The 19,593-nt window shown below is 40.9% G+C and overlaps 1 protein-coding gene across 3 annotated transcripts; it reads right to left on the bottom strand.

The window, feature by feature from the left end:
- Positions 1 to 269: 269 nt before the first annotated feature.
- tecrl2a (trans-2,3-enoyl-CoA reductase-like 2a) lies at positions 270 to 13,405 on the bottom strand. Of its 3 annotated transcripts, none has more exons than XM_074693511.1 (13): positions 13,251 to 13,405; positions 7,761 to 7,811; positions 7,456 to 7,507; positions 7,217 to 7,261; positions 4,834 to 4,937; positions 4,555 to 4,664; positions 4,026 to 4,131; positions 2,098 to 2,170; positions 1,623 to 1,666; positions 1,472 to 1,529; positions 828 to 916; positions 707 to 752; positions 270 to 634 (listed from the first exon to the last, which is right to left on the bottom strand). In XM_074693511.1, the coding sequence occupies exons 1-13, from the start codon at positions 13,353 to 13,355 to the stop codon at positions 525 to 527; spliced, it is 993 nt and encodes a 330-aa protein (XP_074549612.1). In that variant the 5' UTR covers positions 13,356 to 13,405; the 3' UTR covers positions 270 to 524. The 3 variants fall into 3 exon arrangements, with proteins under 3 accessions (XP_074549612.1, XP_074549610.1, XP_074549613.1); XM_074693509.1 differs by having other exon boundaries at positions 270 to 618; XM_074693512.1 differs by having other exon boundaries at positions 270 to 597.
- Positions 13,406 to 19,593: the final 6,188 nt, after the last annotated feature.

The raw sequence follows: 19,593 nt of genomic DNA, 5'->3' as shown, positions 1-19,593 counted from the left end.
AAGGGAGAGGCGGGTCTAAATTTGTTTCTCAACAACCTCTCCATTTGTTTTCTCCCAGACCGCTGACTACACCTTTGCAACGAACCAATAATAGATGTCATGTGTCTAACATCAGCTGATAAGATAATTGATGAATGATGATGACTCAAATCTAACCTGTAGGTCAAATCATTAAAGGAGCCACACAGTTATACTCAATAAATATATTTAATATGTGTAAAGGCAGTTTAGAGAGGAGAATATTACAGCAGTAGAGATTTATTTCACCTTATAACTGAATGTGAAGTCAGAGTCATTAAAAACATTAACCACCACTAACACACAGTGGACTGACATACCCAATAACTTTTACACACTCCTCTTTATTGCTATGGTATTATTGCTTTCAATTCCTCCCTCTACATCAGTGTATAAAAAACTTGCATAGTTGTGTAAATGTCTCTGTTGAGTTTAGAAAACACCCCTAGACTTTTCCATGTTCCTCTTCCTGTCAGAGGATCAGAGGGATGATGGCCGTCCTCTGGTCAGGGTAGTCTTTGAACTCTCTGCTGTATGCTCTGTGCTTCCCTTTGGCCCAGATGCTCATCTGAAAGAAGCCTAATAAAGTGTACAAGGCCACTGCAACACAAACAAACTGATATAAAACAGCTCAGCTCAGGTTATTGGTTTTATGTGTGGATGTATGATAAAGAATAACCATACGCACCTGGAAGACACTGGGTCATTATGGAGAAGCTCACCCAGGCTCCGACCTGTGACATGAGGACAAACACAGTCAGAGGAGTGATGCTCTGCTGTATTGAACCAATATGAACTTTTTGTTTTACCTCATACGTGTAGTTTGGACAGGACACAAAGTAAAATAGCCAGGTGAAAGGGTTTTTAGACGGAACAGGAAACTTTCGGCCTCTGGATCCTGACACAGAGCAAAGATTTTTTAGCTCAAAAAACAAACAAACAAAAAAGCAAACAAAAAACACAACAGATCCTCCTGACTTCACTTTGTTTCAGTCAAGATCGAAATTTGTTTGCTAATGAATGATAAACTAAGTGCAATTTAGCGCTTCTGATGGTCATGTCCTGATGATCATAAACTGTCTGAACAACTTGGTGTTTAACTTCTTCAAAGATGTAGAATGAAGGATGTGGACTGCAACACACTGATAACTCCTTCCTTTCCAAAACCGACCAACAGAGGGCGCTAATCTCACAGAAAGAGAGCCTTTCTCTGGAGCTAGTGTCTGGTTTGACCATTCCAGGCTACTGTAGCAGCATGGCTGTCAGTGGTAACACTGCACACACTTTAGGAGTTCAGACTCAGGTGACATGTCTTTTTGAAAATATCCCTGCACTGAGTCATATTCGGTTCTACATGTATCATAGTCCAATTCTGCAATTCTGCAGGCAGGTCCCTCTAAACCTCTGAATTGAAAAAAAAAAAAAAGTAAAAATCAACCGGTCAGTAACTCACCATCTCCTCTGAAGTTATTCAGAGACAGATGGATGGAGAAGTTTCCCAGTTCACACACCTGCAGCAGAAATAGTTTTTACTCCGTCTGAGCTGAGCATGTAAACTGATATGACTGCGTGAGGACGTCATGGACACCAGGACGTTTACCTACCACAAATAAGACCAATGCACAGTTAACCTGAAGTTCTCCGTATGCTGTGGAGATAGAAGGGGATGAGTGTGTTAAAGGAACACTTTTTACTGTGTTGTGTGAGGTATTTGTCAGTGGTAAGTGTATGACCCACAGGGGGCACTGGTGAGTCACCTTTGTTAAGAAACCAGAACAGAAGCTACACTGTCACCCTCTGATGACAGGGCATTGACTGTATAAGTGACATGGTCAGCTTTACCCTGTCATTTTAAGGAGGATGTCAGTGTTGGTGTTCTATGCTGCTTTAAGGAGGATATGACACATTCATGCCCCTTTTCCTACAGGCAGGAAGGAGCTGACTGACGCTTTCACCTGACAGGTACCTCATATACATATATATATTCAAAAAAAGCACTAACTCTCTCTTTGATGTGGTGCAGAAAATATCAACAAAGAGCAACATGAGTGTGGGTGTGTGACTGTCCGTCTGTCTTACATGGAGGTGTGTACAGAGGGTGGTTGATGTAGTAGGCCAGCCAAGCTGAGAAACCCCAGTAGTAAGCGCAATTCTAAGAGAAAATACAAGAACAATGAAGATGTTTAAATAAACAAAGCGGCAACCTCTGGTCTAAGAATATGAGACAATGATAGAGAGCAAAAATCTGCTGTTTCTCGAGTGTCAGCTTTAGGCTGGCTCTGGAAGTACTGGAAGTCACATATACACCAAGCCAAAAAAGCTGTTTTCACACATAGACTTATAGAGTGGACAGCGTGGCTCCGCCATCACTGTACGGTTTTGAAGCCAAAATATCCCGTAACAGGCGCAGCCATTGTAGCAGTTTGCAGCCAGAGTCTGCGCAGTAGAGACGATGAGGGAGAATCTGAGTGGAGCTGACAAAAACAATATATATTTTTTTTTTCTTTTGAGAGTCTAATCACTTCTTGACTCTACCTCCCAACATATTTTACAATCCCTGGAAAAAATACACGAGACCGGCATTTCTTAATCATTGTTAAATATTATGTAAAACCTCGTTTTTAACCTCGTATAACTAGTGAAAACAAAACTTTTCAGAAAAAAGAGGACTTGGATACAAGACAGCCAAATGATATCTTTAACTCACCACAACAATCGGACGTAAGAAACATTTCTACGAGGTGTACTAATTTTCTAAAGTTTGACCACAGCCCATCTAGAATGAGTGGAAAGCCAGATTTTTTAACCTATACTGCAGCCAGTCACCAGGGGGAGCAGTTTTTGTGGAGACCTCACTTCGAGCTGAGCTAGCGGATGTCCATTTTTTTTTTTTACAGTCTATGTTTTCACACAGTAATCAACCTATTTACAGATTGGTTAAAAAAATTCTCCTGTCTGAATCACTAATGTCACCATCAGCACACACTGTACCGGGGTGAATTCTTTCTAACTCAGCAGCTCGGAGGATATTAAGATCACAGGCTCGCCCAGTCAGAGGCACAGCTCAGGTCATGTGACTGTTGGGCACCCTATAGCTGTACTTGAAGCCGTTGCCACTTCCATTATGGCTGGGATAGCCGATTTGATTCAGAAATATGTTTCAGAAACAGGCAGGTGACGTTGGGGAGACTATGTCCATTAGTTATACAGTTTATGGTAGAAATTTAAGTTGGAGTTGATGCCTAAAACCTTGTTTTAACTTACCATCTCTTTAAATGCCACTAGGGGGAGACTCCATTGGTTAAAGTGGTTACAAAGAAAGCCTGAGTGTATGAAAGTCTATGTAGAAATTAACCCACAGTGTGCTCCTGCCGTTAAAAAGTTTATAGTCTGAATCTAAAGTTTTGAGTCTTCTTCAATCTAGCGTGGTTTAGCCTATTTAGTAAATTATGGTCCCATTCAGAGTAAGACAGACCCTGAGTTTTAGAACAGAGCTACCAGTTATGAGTTCCTGCTTTGGTCACCTGAGCCTTGGTTGCATTAAGAGTCTCTGAGGAGTCTGCTATTTGTTTTTCTATTTGTAGATTTTTTTTAAAGCTTGTTTTTTTGTCAGTTTATAACTCAGCATTTGTTAATCCTCAAGTCATCTCCAGCTCCTCCCTCTGGCTCCAAAGACAAAGATGTTGATGTACAAAATGTTAACCTGCTGGTCTCCTGACATAGAATCCACAAACCCTTGAATTTTCTCCTTTTGAAGAAAAACATAAATCTTTTCATGTAGGACAAACTGGCTAATTTGTTTTTGATCAAATTTCTAAGATTAGACAGTAGAGGATCTGAACCATTGAGCTCTCCTCATCAGTGTGCAGTGAGACTGTTGTAAGCAGGTTTCTGTATCAGAAGAACACCTCGGGCTAAAAAGCAGCCTGAACAGCTGCTGTGGGACGAGGAAAAGAGGTGAGCGTGCTATAAGAGGTTCTTCTTTTCAAGGGTAGTGACGTCCTCACCCTGATTATGGTCCTGAGAGGCATGGTCCCAGGAGAAAACCGATGTACGAAGATCGTCTCTATCAACCTCTTCACATAGTGGGAGGTGTGACAGGCACAGGCGAGCCTGACAGACAGAGAGCAGGGAAAAGGTCAAATATGAACAGTAAACTGAGGCTTCTGTATCCTTCATCTTCAGAATATAGATCTACAATTTATAAGCTGCTGCAACTAAACATCTGTGGTTCTGCAAAGACAGAACAAAACAACACAGCATGATTTAAACATGTACAACCAAATACAACATGTCAGGGCTTGTTTAAATAGAAGGTGGTGCTCTTTACTGGATTTTTGTTTTACGACAAAATCTTGTTTAATCCCCCTCAAAATGTAGCATCAATCATATCTCACCACCTTATTCTTAAGCACAGGAAAAACTCCTCCTGGTCATTGTTAATCTTTAGGAAAAGAAAAATATAACCAAACCTCCTCCACGGCCCTGTCATAACCCAGCATACAGTCTGATATTCCACAGTTTGAGTTTCCTTACTTGACGACAGGTTGGGAGGTAGACGTATATCTGTGTGAATAAATGAACGGCACCCGGAAATAGAAGAGGAGGTAGGTGAGAAGAGCCCCGATGCTCTCTGCCAGAAACACCTGCAAACAGAGGAACAGGAGGCGACGTGTTTACAGTTGTCTGAGCAGAATCACTGAGCTCAAACTGAGACAGCAGACACAAACTGAGGTGGAAATAGGAAACCTGTGTGTCTAACAATGATTTCTTTTTCCATCTTTTTCAGCTTTGGCTCGTCTGTGATCTTCTCACCATCGTCCAGCCCAGCTGTGGACCCAGATCTCTGAAGTAAAAGGTGGCGGACGTCCCCACAGGTAGATTCTGTAAGATCTCATCGTCTCTGAGGGCTTTGTCCTCTGTGAGGAAGAAGGAAGAGTTTATGTGCTTAACATAGCATAATATAATCTGTCAGAGCAGTTTTGCTGGTCACTGAGCTTTAACCTGCTGAGGTTTTTATCTGATCACTGTCTGTTGTCTCCTCCTGCAGCTGGTAAATGTGTTGAACTAATTGGATGACATTTTTAGCTCGTCCTCAGAGAGAAATGATCCACATTTTCACCAAAGCTTCTGCTCCTGATTTCTAGTGCCAAAAGAGCACTCATTGAGGTTAAAAAGTGTTATTTTATGTATGTTTCTGAAAATGTTTAGATGCTCTGTTCTTCCATGTCAAACTTTAGGACATAGAACAGGTGGTGGTTTGGGAGAGAGACTCTCTAAGGTGTGACCATGTCTCCCTCAAAACTGCACACCAGTGCAGATATTATTTCAGACTTTTGATTTCACTGTGCAGAGACACTGACTTCATTAGACTCACTGATCAAAACCACCTCTGACACACCAACCTGGTAAAAACAATGTGCTCAATATTTTCTACAAGATCAAGTAAAAACAAAACAAAAAGGTGCTCCATTCAGTGCAAGAAAGCTTTTAACAGTGTGTGAAACAAATAACAAGTCATAGTTAAGTGATGGCTGATAAGATTTTGATGTGATTCATGCCACCCCTGACCACCCTCCTGGAGGATTTATTTGTCCTTATCCACAATACTTTGAGTATTTTCAAGAAATACAGTTTACAGTTTGAAGAGATATTAGTGCTCTGTGCACAGAAGCTAAGGTCCTTAAAGTGATACTCCGGGATGGAACAAGTTGGGTCCAATCACAAGGTTTAGGGCAGAAATTACCCCTACAGCAGTGTTTTTGTGCAGCAGAAGCCCAGAGCGCTCGCACCAAACACCCCCTCCCTGCTCCTCTGCTGGTTTCCTCTGCATTCAGACGGGGCCAATTTTTACTTGACCAAAAACACAAATAAACGGACTCCCACCGAAAAACTCTGATATCGGTCTGCATTCACGCTTTATTTAGAGAATTTTCAGCGCGTTACTTTCACACAAAAACACCGCTAAATAAGGCTCTAGTTCTCATCGTGTCTCTTCGTCCTGGCAGACTACCTGTGTTTGTTTATATCTGGCACGCCGCGCGCGCGGACTGATACACTAAGCTGAGAGAGTCTCGTAGCCAGCTGCTGCTCTGCAGGGGAGGTACAACATGATGAGAACTAGAGCCTTATTTAGCGCTGTTTTTGTGTGAAAGTAACGCGCTGAAAATTCTCTAAATAAAGCGTGAATGCAGACCGATATCAGAGTTTTTCAGTGGGAGTCCCTTTATTTGTGTTTTTAGTCAAGTAAAAAATGGCCCCATCTGAGTGCAGAGGAAACCGGCAGAGGAGCAGGGAGGGGGTGTTTGGTGCGAGCGCCCTGGGCTTCTGCTGCACAAAAACACTGCTGTAGAAGTAATTTCTGCCCTAAACCTTGTGATAGGACCCAACTTGTTCCATCCGGGAGTATCACTTTATAGCTGGCTTTAATTCTAATCCGTAGCCTTCAGCCGCTTATCCTTAAGGAAAGGTGCCAAAAAACCAAAACAAATAATATTTAAGAAATATATTTTTGAGGTAATTGAGGTAACGTTATCGGTATTGGCCAGTTTTGGCTCAAAGATACAATATTGGATATGGGCCATCACTTTAAATTCCACTAATATAATAAACCAATACAACAATGGGCTGAAGCTGCAAATATTTTTTGAGTTTTTTTTGACACAATTCAGATCAATCAGTCCCATATTTGGCTCCTCCTGAGTGCTATAGGCACATTTACCATTTACCAGAGTAAACCATTTTATTCAATTTGGGTTGAATTGCTGTACAGTTGGACTTCTCATTTGTTCCCTAACAGAGGTTATGTTTATGGACTGTCAATTATGAAATTTTGTCAAATTTTCCTAGTTGTGGATATTGTTATGATTTTTCTTAGGAGCAGCCTTATCGAGCTTTCAAGTTGGATTTATTTTTTTGAATTTTTTTGTTTGAAAGCAATGGTCATAAATAAATTAATAGCTTCAGGTATATATATTTTCCTATTTAGCACAAGAAGTGAAAATTACATCACAAATGTAATAAGAGCATGCACCATAATACAATATGCCCCCTCCAATACAGAAGACAGTAGATGATTTCTGCAATTATTTGCGCAGAAAAAAATATTGGTACCGGTCTCGGCTAAAATGAGTTGCTAAATATTGGCATATCAGATATCAGCAAAATCCAAAATCATGCATCCCTATTATGTACTTACTGGGGTCAAGCTTCAGCGCCTGTCTTGCTGGATACCAGTGAGGATCTAACACGTGCACACAGATACACAGCTTTAGACAAGAGAGGTACACATAAAGACTTTGTCTCCATGCTTGATAATGACTGATTGCAGTGGAGCAGCTTGGGCTCTGCAGCTCTGAAGCCAGTTGATATTAAGAACCGTGTATCATAAAACCAGTTTGTTCTTTCACTGGTGTAGATTTGCAGTTACACACTCACATGATTTGTGGATCAGGCTCTTGATGTCTCCGATTGTTGAGTGCGGCTCCACCTGAGTCAGATACAAACACACAGGATGTCACCTTTATTCCTTCACAGTGCAGAGGTCAAACATTCACAAGCCTTAAAACTCAGTGTGCTGCCAAAAACTAAAATCCACAGAGGTTCATTGTAAGATCTGAGAGATACGAAACATGTCTGCCTGAGTGTGAGATAAATGATGTATCTGAGGGGCAGTGTGGACAAAAATAGAGCTCAAAAACAAACAGAAAATAAAAAATATAAACAGTGAAAACAAAGCGTACCTTCTCCAAGAAACAGAGCTGCTCTTTGGTCTTTGCATCCAGGATCTTCACCTGAAGAAGGAACAAAGGAGCAGGTGTATTACTCTCACAGCTGGGTCTTTTTGTCTTTTACTGAAGTGAGTGATATAGATGATTCATGCCTCAGATTCTTTCACAGATGATCAGACACTTCGCCTCTGTGCAGCCTCAGCTTTAAAACTAATCTGAGTAAGAGCTGTACCTCTCTCCAAACTCAGTCAGCAGACTGTAAAAAATGTGTTTATTCAGAGCTGGACGACTGGAGGAGTATGGCACATTTATGAAAATTAAAACTCAGATGAAGACTTGGCCTGGCCTAAAAAGCAAATGATTAATACATACATACATTTTTAATTTGAAAACCAATACTTACACGTTGTTTGGTTTCTACATATAAGACAAGAGTAATCACAGCAAAGTTTGAACAATCAATTAGAGAGAAGGGCAGTGTTTTCATCTTTGGAGGACTTATGTTTATTCAAAAATTAACAATTTACTCAATTAGTCATATGAACATTTATTTACAGATTTTTCAAGGTTTATATTAAAGGTTTTAACTCTGGACTACATTTCCCATGATACTTTGTTTTGCAAGCATAAAAATACACCAGAACAAGACAAACACAGTTCATATCATTCATCTTATTTTGTTGAAACACAAGCTTTTAGAAGTCACTTGCTTGCTATCATTTCCCAAAAACAAGAATTTTGGGAAGTGTTGTAACACTGTTAAAAGCTCCACATCTGATCACAGCTTCATAATGACATTGGGACCACTGAAAAACTATAAAAACTATATTGAAATGGCACCTTTAGGTATAAACTTTACAAAGAACTGTCAATAAAACAACAACAACACAACTAAAACACAAGACATTTAACCTTTTAGAAAATATAATGGATTTAGTGTGAGGTGGACTGGTGTAACTATTATCACATCAGCAGCAGTCAGAGAGTAAATCAGAGTAAGCTTAAGTTTATAAAACATACTAAAACAGATTTATTTAAAATCCTGTCTTAAAAGAATCTGTTTCTGCACAGGTTATAAAATAACATGTTGATAGTTCATTTCATATTTGTTACAGTCATACTTTGATTCAATCCTCCAAGTCTAGTCATCTCAGTCTGAGTAATGAGTCCGGTTGAGTCACTCAGGAAGGAAGTGGTCGTGTTGTTGTCCTGCTGCTCTCTTCTCCTCTTCTTCTTCGTTTTAATTAGACCGTGTCAGCTGTGATCTACGACATATGCAAGCAGGACGGTGGGTGGCGGCCCACAATTTGCCCTGAAAGCACTGCGTACTGTGCTGCTCAGCAGAGCTGTCCTCGCTAAATTGGTTCCTTTACTGGACAGTGTAATAACCCACTAATGGATACCCAAAGATCTGCTGAGTGTACACAGAGAGACAGAGAGGAGAGAGGACAGAGGGATTTGTGCATGTACCATCTGCTGTTTGCATTGCAAAAACAACGATTTGTGATTAAGTTTTGATAAAAATATAAATTTAACTGAGTCTTCAGCCTCCGCCTTTATAATATAAACCTTCTCTTCTACAAGAAACCCCTTTCTCTTTTTCTTTACACTGTTGTACTGTGGCCAATAACTCATCTGCAATGACCCCAACTGTCCCAAAATGGAAAAACTTGCTGCTCAGTTTGTTGACTGACCTCATTTTAAAATTGCTTTCTCCTGCCAATCATTGGAGGTTTTGCAGAATGGATTTGTAGCAAAAATGTGATATTTTCACAATATAGACCCTGCAATACACTTAAGAACTCCAGGTATGAAATAAGAATATTTCATGTCTTGTCTTTGTTCAGTGTGTGTTCACGCTCTGCAGGATGAGAGGCTCATGCACGCTGACGTCTCGGTGAAGTGCACCCTTGGAGATTGCTTTGTTTTGCCTTCCATCTGCTAACCTGCTCAGCTGTATTCTCGGGGCACATGTTGATGCATCTGTGTTCACAGAGAGCATCGTGAGTGTCATTAAGGCCGTGTGTTGTAAAATGGTGTGCACTCGGATGTGCTGTGCCCTTGTAAATCTGATTATCAGGCGCTCTGCTCCTCCCAGGGGAGTACAGGGCTCTGCTGACAGCACAGGTCAGACTGAACACGTGCCTGCGTGCTTCACAGGGCTTCACAGGGCTTTGTGTGGGAGTGTGAGAGGAATTCAAGTAGTTTGAAAATGAATACATATATAATGTTTTCACTTCTTTAATTCTGAGTTTAACATTAAAGTTAAAACATTTGTCAAAGTTAAAACAGTGACATTCTCTTAGCATACCTGGTTTTATTACCAAAGTAATGGATACTAAGTGAGAAGGTCTCTGCAGTGATGACTCCTCCTGTGAGAGCTGATGAGTGTAATGGCTGATCCTGGACCTCAGGATCATTAGCTCTATCACTGAACATGAGGATGTTAAAGATGATGAGTTTAATGCTGCTTCCAGGCCTCAGTTGTTGACATTTTTGCTCCGCTGTGGCACATACTTGACCGAGATTATCTTTCAGTCATGGACAGAGATCATCACAGTCCTGACCCTCTGCTTGCTAATTCACAGACTGTTCCTGCATGCTCTAAGAAAACATTACAGACACATTTCCTGATTACAGGTCAAAAATGTCAAGTGTGAGCCTCAATTTGCCCCTAAGTAACCGATAAAGTGTCTCACAGTGACTCAGGCTATCAGCACTGTGGGAGCTAAATATGTGAACTTAACATCACCTTGCATGATGTTTGGCTGAATGTCCTGTAACTTTTTATGAAAAGCTAGACTCTAAAGTACTAACAGGTCTTTGACAGTTTCCTTCAGAGTGAAATTCACGCCAGGAGGGGATTATCCCAAAACCCTAAAACTCAACAAACACAGATTGCTTTTTCACAGATCAGCTAACATATTTATGCAATTCTCAAAGAAAAGGCAGGCAGCAGTGGACTGAGGAGAGTGTAAACTTTAACCACACGAAAAGGTTACTGGATGCTGATTTTAAATGGCAAAGATGGAAGTTCAGCTCTTAGGGGCCGTTTACACAACAACAGTTTTAGGGTGAAACGCAAAAGTTTTGTTGCGTTTCAGCCTCGCGTTTACACGGAAACGCTGTTTCAGCCGACCTAAAACGCAAACTTTTGAAAACAGCCTCCAGAGTGGGACTTTTCTGAAACACGCCCGACACCATTGCCGTGTAAACAGTAAGCTGGCGTTTTCAGCACCGTTGTAACGATCCTCGTGAACTACCGTGTTGTGCTTGTGCTGATCAATCTGCTGTAGCTGCTGACTGTCTTTCAACAAAATGTGAATCTGCTGCTCCACTTTTTAACGAAGTATTCCCCAATACACCAGATGACCGACTCAACTCTATTTTGGTGGAGATCTCCCAAAAGCGGCTTCTGGACAAGACAGTAATAGCACCACCTACAGGCCTGGCATGCTTACTACAGCGTTTTCAGTCCATCAGCGTTTCCGTGTAAAAGCTGATTTGTTTCACTGCGTTTTTACAGCGTTTTAGCGTTTTCAGATAAAATGTTCACGTGTAAACGGGGCCTTAATTTCAACCACTTTCTACATAAAAACACAGTTCAGTGTCCTGTACACTAAACTCGGTTGATTCCTTATTTTCCTGAGCTCTCGCTTAGAGCAGTTCTTCTGTGTCACCAGTGAGAACCAGGAAGGGACCAGACTTCTGATATAAACTCCACAAATGTAGAGGAGAAACTTATTCACCGCTGATCTTTGTCAAACAACCTCAAACAGACCATCTGAGTCTGAAACAACCATCATCCACTCTTCTACCAAACGTTAATGTTCTCCTCCTCTTTTCTTCTCACATGGTTTCTTTCATTCAACCAGTTTTTTAAGGGTTAACAGTGCCAAGGTGCAGAACCAACACAAGTACTTCATATTCTCTCAAGTTTCTCTTAACAGCAAACATGAACAGAGAATAAAAACAGACCCAAGACCAAGGGTCACCAACGTGGTGCCCGGCAAGAACCACTTAAGGTGCCCGGCATGTTCCAAATAACAGCACTGTCACAATGGAGCTCCTTACTACCATCAGTGTTCAAGTCACTGCGTTTGACTGCGCATGCTCATAAAATTCTTCTTCTATGGTTTTCACATTTTGCTAACCTGCCCCTTATCGGCTAGGCATGGCATTGCAGGCTTCAGAGGCGATCGTTTTCAGTTTGGCCTCTTCGTATGAACAGAGATATTTCTGTGGTGTGGACGGAGATTTTTTTTTTTAAACAAGGACAAAGATATCCAATCAAAAAAATATCCATATACATGTGGTTCAGGCCTTAATCAAGCGACAATAAGCACTGGTGAGGAGTGCCCTAAAAGTCATTTCTGAATGGGTTAAATAAAAGAAGCTGTTCCTCTCCTGAACAATGTGCAGGTGTAAAACTGATGACTGTGTCAGCAGGAAGGTAGAGAAGTTTGTGTGCAGGGAGCAGACCCCAGCTTGTTTGCTTTTAACCTCACATTGTTTTGAATCCAGAAGGCTGTAGATACAGATTAAAGATGTCATTGTGATAAGATGCATGTTGTTTTTTAGCCACAGACTTTATCTGAACAGATGTGATTAGGCTTTGCTACCTGATATTTGCACAGGATGGAGCATGCTGTTAGCTTTTGCTAAAGTGGAGTGACTTATTTCTGACTCATGTTAAAATGAGCTAACCAGCTGCTAGCTGTGGCTTCATACTTTGAGTTCAGACGTCTAACAGTCAGTTTTAAACTTTCAGCCCCAGCGTGAATAAATGTTTTCCACTCTCATTAACCATTTAAATATTTGCAGCCTCTCTGTAGCAGACAGTGAAAGTGTGGCTCCGGCCCCACAGCGTGCTGTAAATTACCCTGAGTTCAGAGGCCCGCTGCACTTAAAGAGAATTACTCGTCTGCCTCTTCATTAGAGCTCATCAGGCCTGAGAGACCGGACTGAGGGCAAAGAGGAAAACCATGAAAAGGCTCCAGTTTGATGCTGAAACTCGGACTTCATAATCCCCACTGACACTTCAGAGGAACTCCTGCAGACTTTTAAAAGTCAGGAAGCCATAAAGTAGAGTTTTAATGAGGCTGCAGAGAAACATTTCTGTAGGCGTTTAAAAAGCCACAGATTTAGTTCTTTAGATTTCCTGCAGTTTCTTACAAGATAAGCATCAACACATGGACATTAATGGAGTTTCATGCTTCAGAATACAAATTATATTTTGACAAAAGATGTTCTGAGCTGATGTAGGGTTTTTCGAAAGGAGCCGTTTTTGCAAAATAAGTCTTTTAATACGTCAAAACCATTAAGATAAAAAACTGATTCAAGATTAACCCTGCGCTCAATAATCCTGGAAGTTGGTGTCTCACTGAGGTGAGGCCTTGTGAAACGAACAAATGTAAAATATTCAACCATGCATGAAAACATGAGGATAAAGCCTTCATTTAGTTCAAATCGTGTAGCTTTGTTCTGCACATGTCGACTTACCTCAAAGAAGGTGGTCCTGCTCATGGCGTTGTGTTTCCTGTGAGTCCTCTGGGTCCAAACCAGAAACATTAGACAGCAGCAAGTCAACAAAACACACACACTCATCCCTCTCCCTCACACACACTCACACATGCAGCAGCAGATCCTCTCTTTACCAGGACGATCCCTGGACTGACCCTTTATTCCCAGCCTCTCTTTCTCTCCCCTCCCTCCCTCTCTCTCAGACAGGACTGGGACACCGAGTCACTCAAGGCTCTCCACAAACCACTCTTTCCCTGCTGCCTCTCCTTCCTCCTTCTTCCCCCTCATATCTCTCTGAGGAGCTCTTGGCAGAGCCTGACTTGGCTCAGGTAAGCACAGTCCCACCTGAGAGGGAGGCAGCTAAGCACAACAAGGATGAAGGAGAGGGCAGAATGAAATGAAATACAGAGAATAACAGATGCAACTAATGAAATCACTGCTAAATGAACTAATTAAAGCAAAAATGATGCTATGAGGGTTTAACAAATGAATTCCAGGTTTTAAACAATCAAAGGAAAACAAATAGAGATCATTCTATTTTATCTTATTGATAATCTGATGTTTAATCAACCTTTCTTAGCCACTGTAAATAGCCAACATTTTAAAAACAAAAGTAGAACTTTCAGGACTTAGATCAGTTAAGTTAGACCCTAAATATATTGTAAACTTTGGCATGTAAAAGTGTGGTTTGAAAAAGGGTTATACACTGCCTGGCCGAAACAAGTCGCCTCCAAAAAGAAAGGTCACACATTCTATTATTTTGTTTGACCACCTTTAGCTTTGATTTAAGCACACATCCACATTGGCATTGTTTCGATAAACTTCTGCAATGTCACAAGATGTACTTTCATCCAGTGTTGCATTAATTTTTCATCAAGATCTTCATTGATGATGGTACAGTCTGATTGCTGAGCAAAGTCTTCTCCAGCACATCCCAAAGATTCTTAATTGGGTTAAAGGGATAGTTCAGGTTTTTTGACATGAACCTGTATGGCATCCTCATCTATAGTTATGTACATCAGTGCTGACTTACCCCTGTCAGCGTCCTGTGACCCGAGATCTAGTTCGGTTTTGGTCCAGACGAAAGTAGTCCGGCAACATGGCTGGGGTCACGAAAATAAAGCGTTTTTCCTCTCAAAATCCTCTCCTCTCTTCCTCTCCGTTATCGCTTGGCACTACTTTCTGGTGCGTATCACTGCCCCGCACAGTGCATCCAGCTGACCGGTGCGCGTTGTCACTGTCATTACAACTTAAAAAAATTAACGATAACATGTCTGACTACAACCCTGATGAAGATGACATTACATTTAGCACAGAGCCAAGGGGATATCTTTATGAACCCGAATATACTGATGCTGAAATTCGTCAGATGGAGTTAGAATGGGTAGAGAGAGACGATCACAGTCATGTCGCTCCTGGAGCCACAGCTGGAGCCATGAAAGAGAGGGTGACAGACATATGGTGGTGCACTTGTCAGAAATGTGAACTCATGCGGACAGAGGTGGAGTGCTACTGCTTTCTCCACGTACCTGGGTAAGACACCCTCATTCAGTAGTGCTGGGAAGTCATTATTGTTTGTGATGCAGGCAGAAGCTGCAACGCTGGCCTCCTCATCAATTGAAAGGTCTTGCATCTGTGGCATGATGAGGTTCCATTCGTGGCAGCAGTAGCACTCCACCTTTAAGGTCTGGACTCTGTGGTGGCCAATCCATGTGTGAAAATGATGTCTCATGCTCCCTGAACCACTCTTTCTGAGCCTGATGAATCCTGGCATCATCATCTTGGAATATGGCCGTGTCATCAGGGAAGAAAAACTCCATTGATGGACTACCCTGGTCATTCAGTATATTCAGGTAGTCAGCTGACCTCATTCTTTGAGCACAGACCGTTGCTGAACCTAGACCTGACCAACTGCAGCAACCCCAGGTCATAACACTGCCCCCACAGGCTTGAACAGTTGGCACTAGGCATGATGGGAGATCACTTCATCTGCCTCTCTTCTTACCCTGATGCACCCATCACTCTGGAACAGAGTCAATCTGGACTCATAAGACCACATGACCTTCTTCAACTGCTCCAGAGTCCAATCTTAATGCTCCCTAGCAAATTGTAGCCTTTTTCCAGTTAGCTTCACTGATTAGTGTTTTTCTGAAGGCTACACAGCTGTTCAGCCCCAATCCCTTAAGTTCCCTTCGCATTGGGCGTGTGAAAATGCTCTTACTTTCACTATTAAACATAGCCCTGAGCTCTACTGTTGTTTTTCTTTGATTTGATTTCACCAAATGTTTAAGTGATCACTGATCACGATCATTCAGGATTTTTTCCCAGCCACATTTCTTCTCGAAGATGTTAGGTCCCAACTATCCTTCCAGTTTTAAATAGTGCATTGGACAGTTCTTAACCCAATATTAGTAGTTTCTGCAATCTCCTTAGATGTTTTCTCTGCTTGATGCATGCCAATGATTTGACCCTTCTCAAATAAACAAACATATTTTCCATGGGACTCTGGGATGTGTCTTTTGACACAGTTGTTTAAGAAATAAGAACATTGTACCAGTTGGGGTTAAATAACTTGTTGGCAGCTGAAAGATAATCACCTGCACAGTAATTACCCAATAGGAAGCTCATACCTATTTACTTGCTTATTTTTATTTAGTTAAATCCAGCTAGTGCCTATTTTTTTTTTTTTGGGCTGGGCAGTGTATGTAGTCAGTATGGAGTCTTTGCGTGCCTGCTTTCGACTCATTGCTTCTCAGACTTTGAAGTCTTGATTTTGGTGTTTATCTGCAGAAACACTGCAGACTTTTAGAGAAGAACAGGTGAATTTTGACCTTTTGTGGTTGTTTCATTTAAAGAAAAGTCAGTTCAGCATGACAGGGGAAATCTTGCTTGTGTTTTTGTAACAGGTTTTCATTTTTCTTTGTTGAATCTGCTCCTGTGCTGGTTTTGTTTCTGCTGTGCGCTCATGTGGAGTGGGTTGCTGTTTGCTTTGTGAGCATGCATTCACGGATGGATTGTTTACAGCTGGTCTGAGAATATACTGAACACTAGTACTATGTGGCTGCTATAAAGAACTTACTGTCTGCTTTGTGCAATGTATATCATTTTTTTCTATAAGTTTTTGGCTTTCGCTGAATAAAAACAGCCTGATGCACTTGGTAAAGTTGCAGTTCTGAAGCTGTTTTGCATTTGAGCTGCATTAAACCTCCAGGATCAGGATCACTTTGTTTGACAGTGTGCCTGGGAAGTGACATCAGGGATACAGCAGAGTAAAACAAGAGAAGTCAAGAGGTCAGGGTCAGGTTAGAGCTCAATGATTGAGCACAACATGAGGAAACAGGTTAAGAATATAAAACAAGCTGCATTATGCTGCATTGACTTATTGATGCAAGAGCGAGTTAAGTGACCTGTGAGTAACCTTCCTTTAAACACCCGGAGAAGAGAAATTCAGTCCTCTAGATATGTCTGTTAAATAAAATTTGAAATTTCTTGGCCCTGTTCATCTGTTTGTGGTAAGTACTAGATCATGCAGATTTGTACTTATACTTTCTATTTTGTGTGCACAAGTGTGTATGCAGTGACAGGATGGGAAAAAAAACAGTGCACTTTGATTTCTCAGCTGGCCCCATAGACTGTAAAAAAATGGATGTTGTCTTGCTTGGCTCGAAGCAAGGTTGCCACAAAAACTGCTCCCCCTGGTGGCTGGCTGCAGTGTAGGTCAAAAAATCCTTCTCCCCAGTCATTCCAGATGTGTTGTGGTCATAAAATTAATACACCTGGTAGAACCTATGTATCCATCTGATTGTTGTTAGGGTGGTAGAAAAAAATTGAAAATCGATATATAGGGATTTTTTTTTTTAACTGAATTGGAAAAAAAAAAAAATTCTCCAGCAGAGGGTGAAATGTTTCTCTCTGACTCAGGTCAATTTATGTGAAAATATGGCTCCTGATGTAGTCTGTAGTCATTGTCATCTAACTTTTTCACATGATCTGGTGTTAAAAAAGCAAACTAAAAAGCAAGCAAAAAATGTTAGTATTTAAGAATCGCTATTTAAATTGAATTGGCACCCTTAAAATTAGAAAAGTATCGTATCGTGAGAATACCATATCGTCCTAACCCTAACTGTTGTGGTGATTTAAAAATATTATTTGGCTGCCTTGTGTTCAGGTCCTCTTTTGTCTGAAAAGCTTTGTTTTCATTAGTTATAAAAGGTTTAAAATAAGGCTTTATGTCATGTTTAATGATGATTGACAGCTGCTGTTCTTGTGTATTTTTTTTTCAGGGATTGCAAAAAACTTTGGAAGGGAGAGTCAAGAAGAGATTAGAGTCTCGAAAGAAAAACGATTGTTATTTTTGTCACCTGGCTCCGCTCAGATTCTCTCATAGCCTCTACTGCGCAGACTTTGCTGCATAACGGCTACCAATGGCTGCGCCTGTGACGGGGGTACTTTGGCTTCAAAACCGTACAATGATAAATGACGGAGCCATGCTGACCACTCTATCTACAGTCTATGGCTGTTGCACTCAAAGTGGTCAAAAAGTTGAGGGTGGAATGCCGGAAACTTTTCACACTATATGGTCTCCATATTGGCTACCTAGAGGTTGAGTTGATTTGTGTTTGATTTGGGATGAGACTAACCTGTAAGATTTTGTGCACTGTTTCAGTAAGTGAAGCTTGTACACAGTGCACTTCATCTAAGTGTACCAACGAAAGTACGCAATCATTTTCACTTTAAACAGTCAGTTCAACCGAAGCTCTCTTCTTTCTTTAGGGGTTTGAAGTTGAAGATAGAAGAGTGAAGCTGATTTCCAAATGACTTTTAAGTTTTATGAAGTAACAACATCATGATGGCAATAAGTAAAAGTTTAAAAGTCATGCTTTGTCAGGTCTGGCATCAAGAGGAGAGGAAAAGTACTTTTACAATGTTTGTTTGTTGAATGGAGGTGGATCCATCAGTTCTGATGCATTCAGGAAGTCAGGAAATCTAAACACTGATTCTATCGAGTGACTCAGCATCAAGCAGATTTGTGTCTCAATGTAAATGTTTGATTGTTAGCTGCTCTTCTTGCAGATATCTGTTAAAAGAGAGAAATAAATCCTCTCAACCAACCACAGGATTTTGTTCCCCCTGCTTTTGCTCTCCATACAGATTGTTTTTTCCTGCAGACTACAAAGCACACTGAATCCTGACAGATCAATAATTCTCAGACTAAAAACAGAAAGAAGAAAAAACACTTTTATACATTTGTTTAAAATCGAATACATCAGTGTTGAAGATTACTGAACTATGGATGACTAGATGTATAGATGTATAGATGTATAGAACAGAGAAGAAGCTGTTTGCTCTGTCACACACACTTTTCAAAGGAAACGTCTCCAAGTTTCATTTTCTTTTCTTTCCTGTGTGCTGAGATCTTTTTCTCTTAGCCTGTTTTGACCTCTTGTCTTTCAGACGTGCTTACTCAGCTGTGTTTTTTTTTTTCAACTCGTCCTCTTCAAGTTGAGCGTGCAGTCACTCTGCTGCCTGAGGGGATTCAATTTGCGGAGAACGGGGAGATACAGACCCTGAAGGCCTCAGGCGAATGCAAACCAGCAGATCTCAGAGAGGAATGAGACAGAGAGAGACGAAAGGGGACATGTTTCATTCAATGTAAACACCCCAGCATATGTACAGACTTTATTCACAGTCAGGATATAGACAAGAACTCCCTGGATACCTCCATGTTGACATGTTGATGTAAAAACAGAAGCATAAATATTTCAGTCTCTGTTTGCAGTCTAAGCCTAAAACAGACTTTCAAAAGGCAGAGATGCTTCTCAAAAAACAGCCGTCAGCAGAAAAGGAGAGATATTAAACTTCTCTCTGGAATAATTCTGCAGAGTTTGTGAATCATTCAGGCTGCTTCTACTAGAATTAGTCTTGTTTTTTTCAAAAGTGAGCTGAAGTTGGAAATATTTAGGTCAAAGACACATTTAAAGTTCTCTAATGATGAAAACTGCTAAAAATGTGACAACCTTCATATTATCCTCATCCTTTCTAAAGTTTACAGTGATATACGATTACAGTTGTTGTGTAAACCTAGAGGATTGAGTCTGCTGTTTCCACTGGACTCTATTTACATTTTTCACTAATATGTTCTTTACTAAATCATATAATCTACCAACTCTTGTTCAGTTAAAGCAAAAACGTCTCCATCTGCTCAGGTCTTCTCCTCCAGTCTCTAAATTAGCTGACACTGTCCCCTGCTGGTCAGTGCGGTCAGTAACAAGGCTTATCATAGACCACACATTCAGACCATACACACACACACACACACACA

The sequence above is a fragment of the Halichoeres trimaculatus genome, unplaced genomic scaffold (assembly GCF_033239565.1).
Source record: "Halichoeres trimaculatus isolate MK-OKI-2021-1 unplaced genomic scaffold, fHalTri1.1 fHalTri1_scaffold_18, whole genome shotgun sequence".
Classification (NCBI taxonomy): Eukaryota; Metazoa; Chordata; class Actinopteri; order Labriformes; family Labridae; genus Halichoeres; species Halichoeres trimaculatus.
The sequence above is the reverse complement of the archived record's forward strand: the minus strand, read 5'-3'. Positions and strand labels throughout refer to the sequence as shown.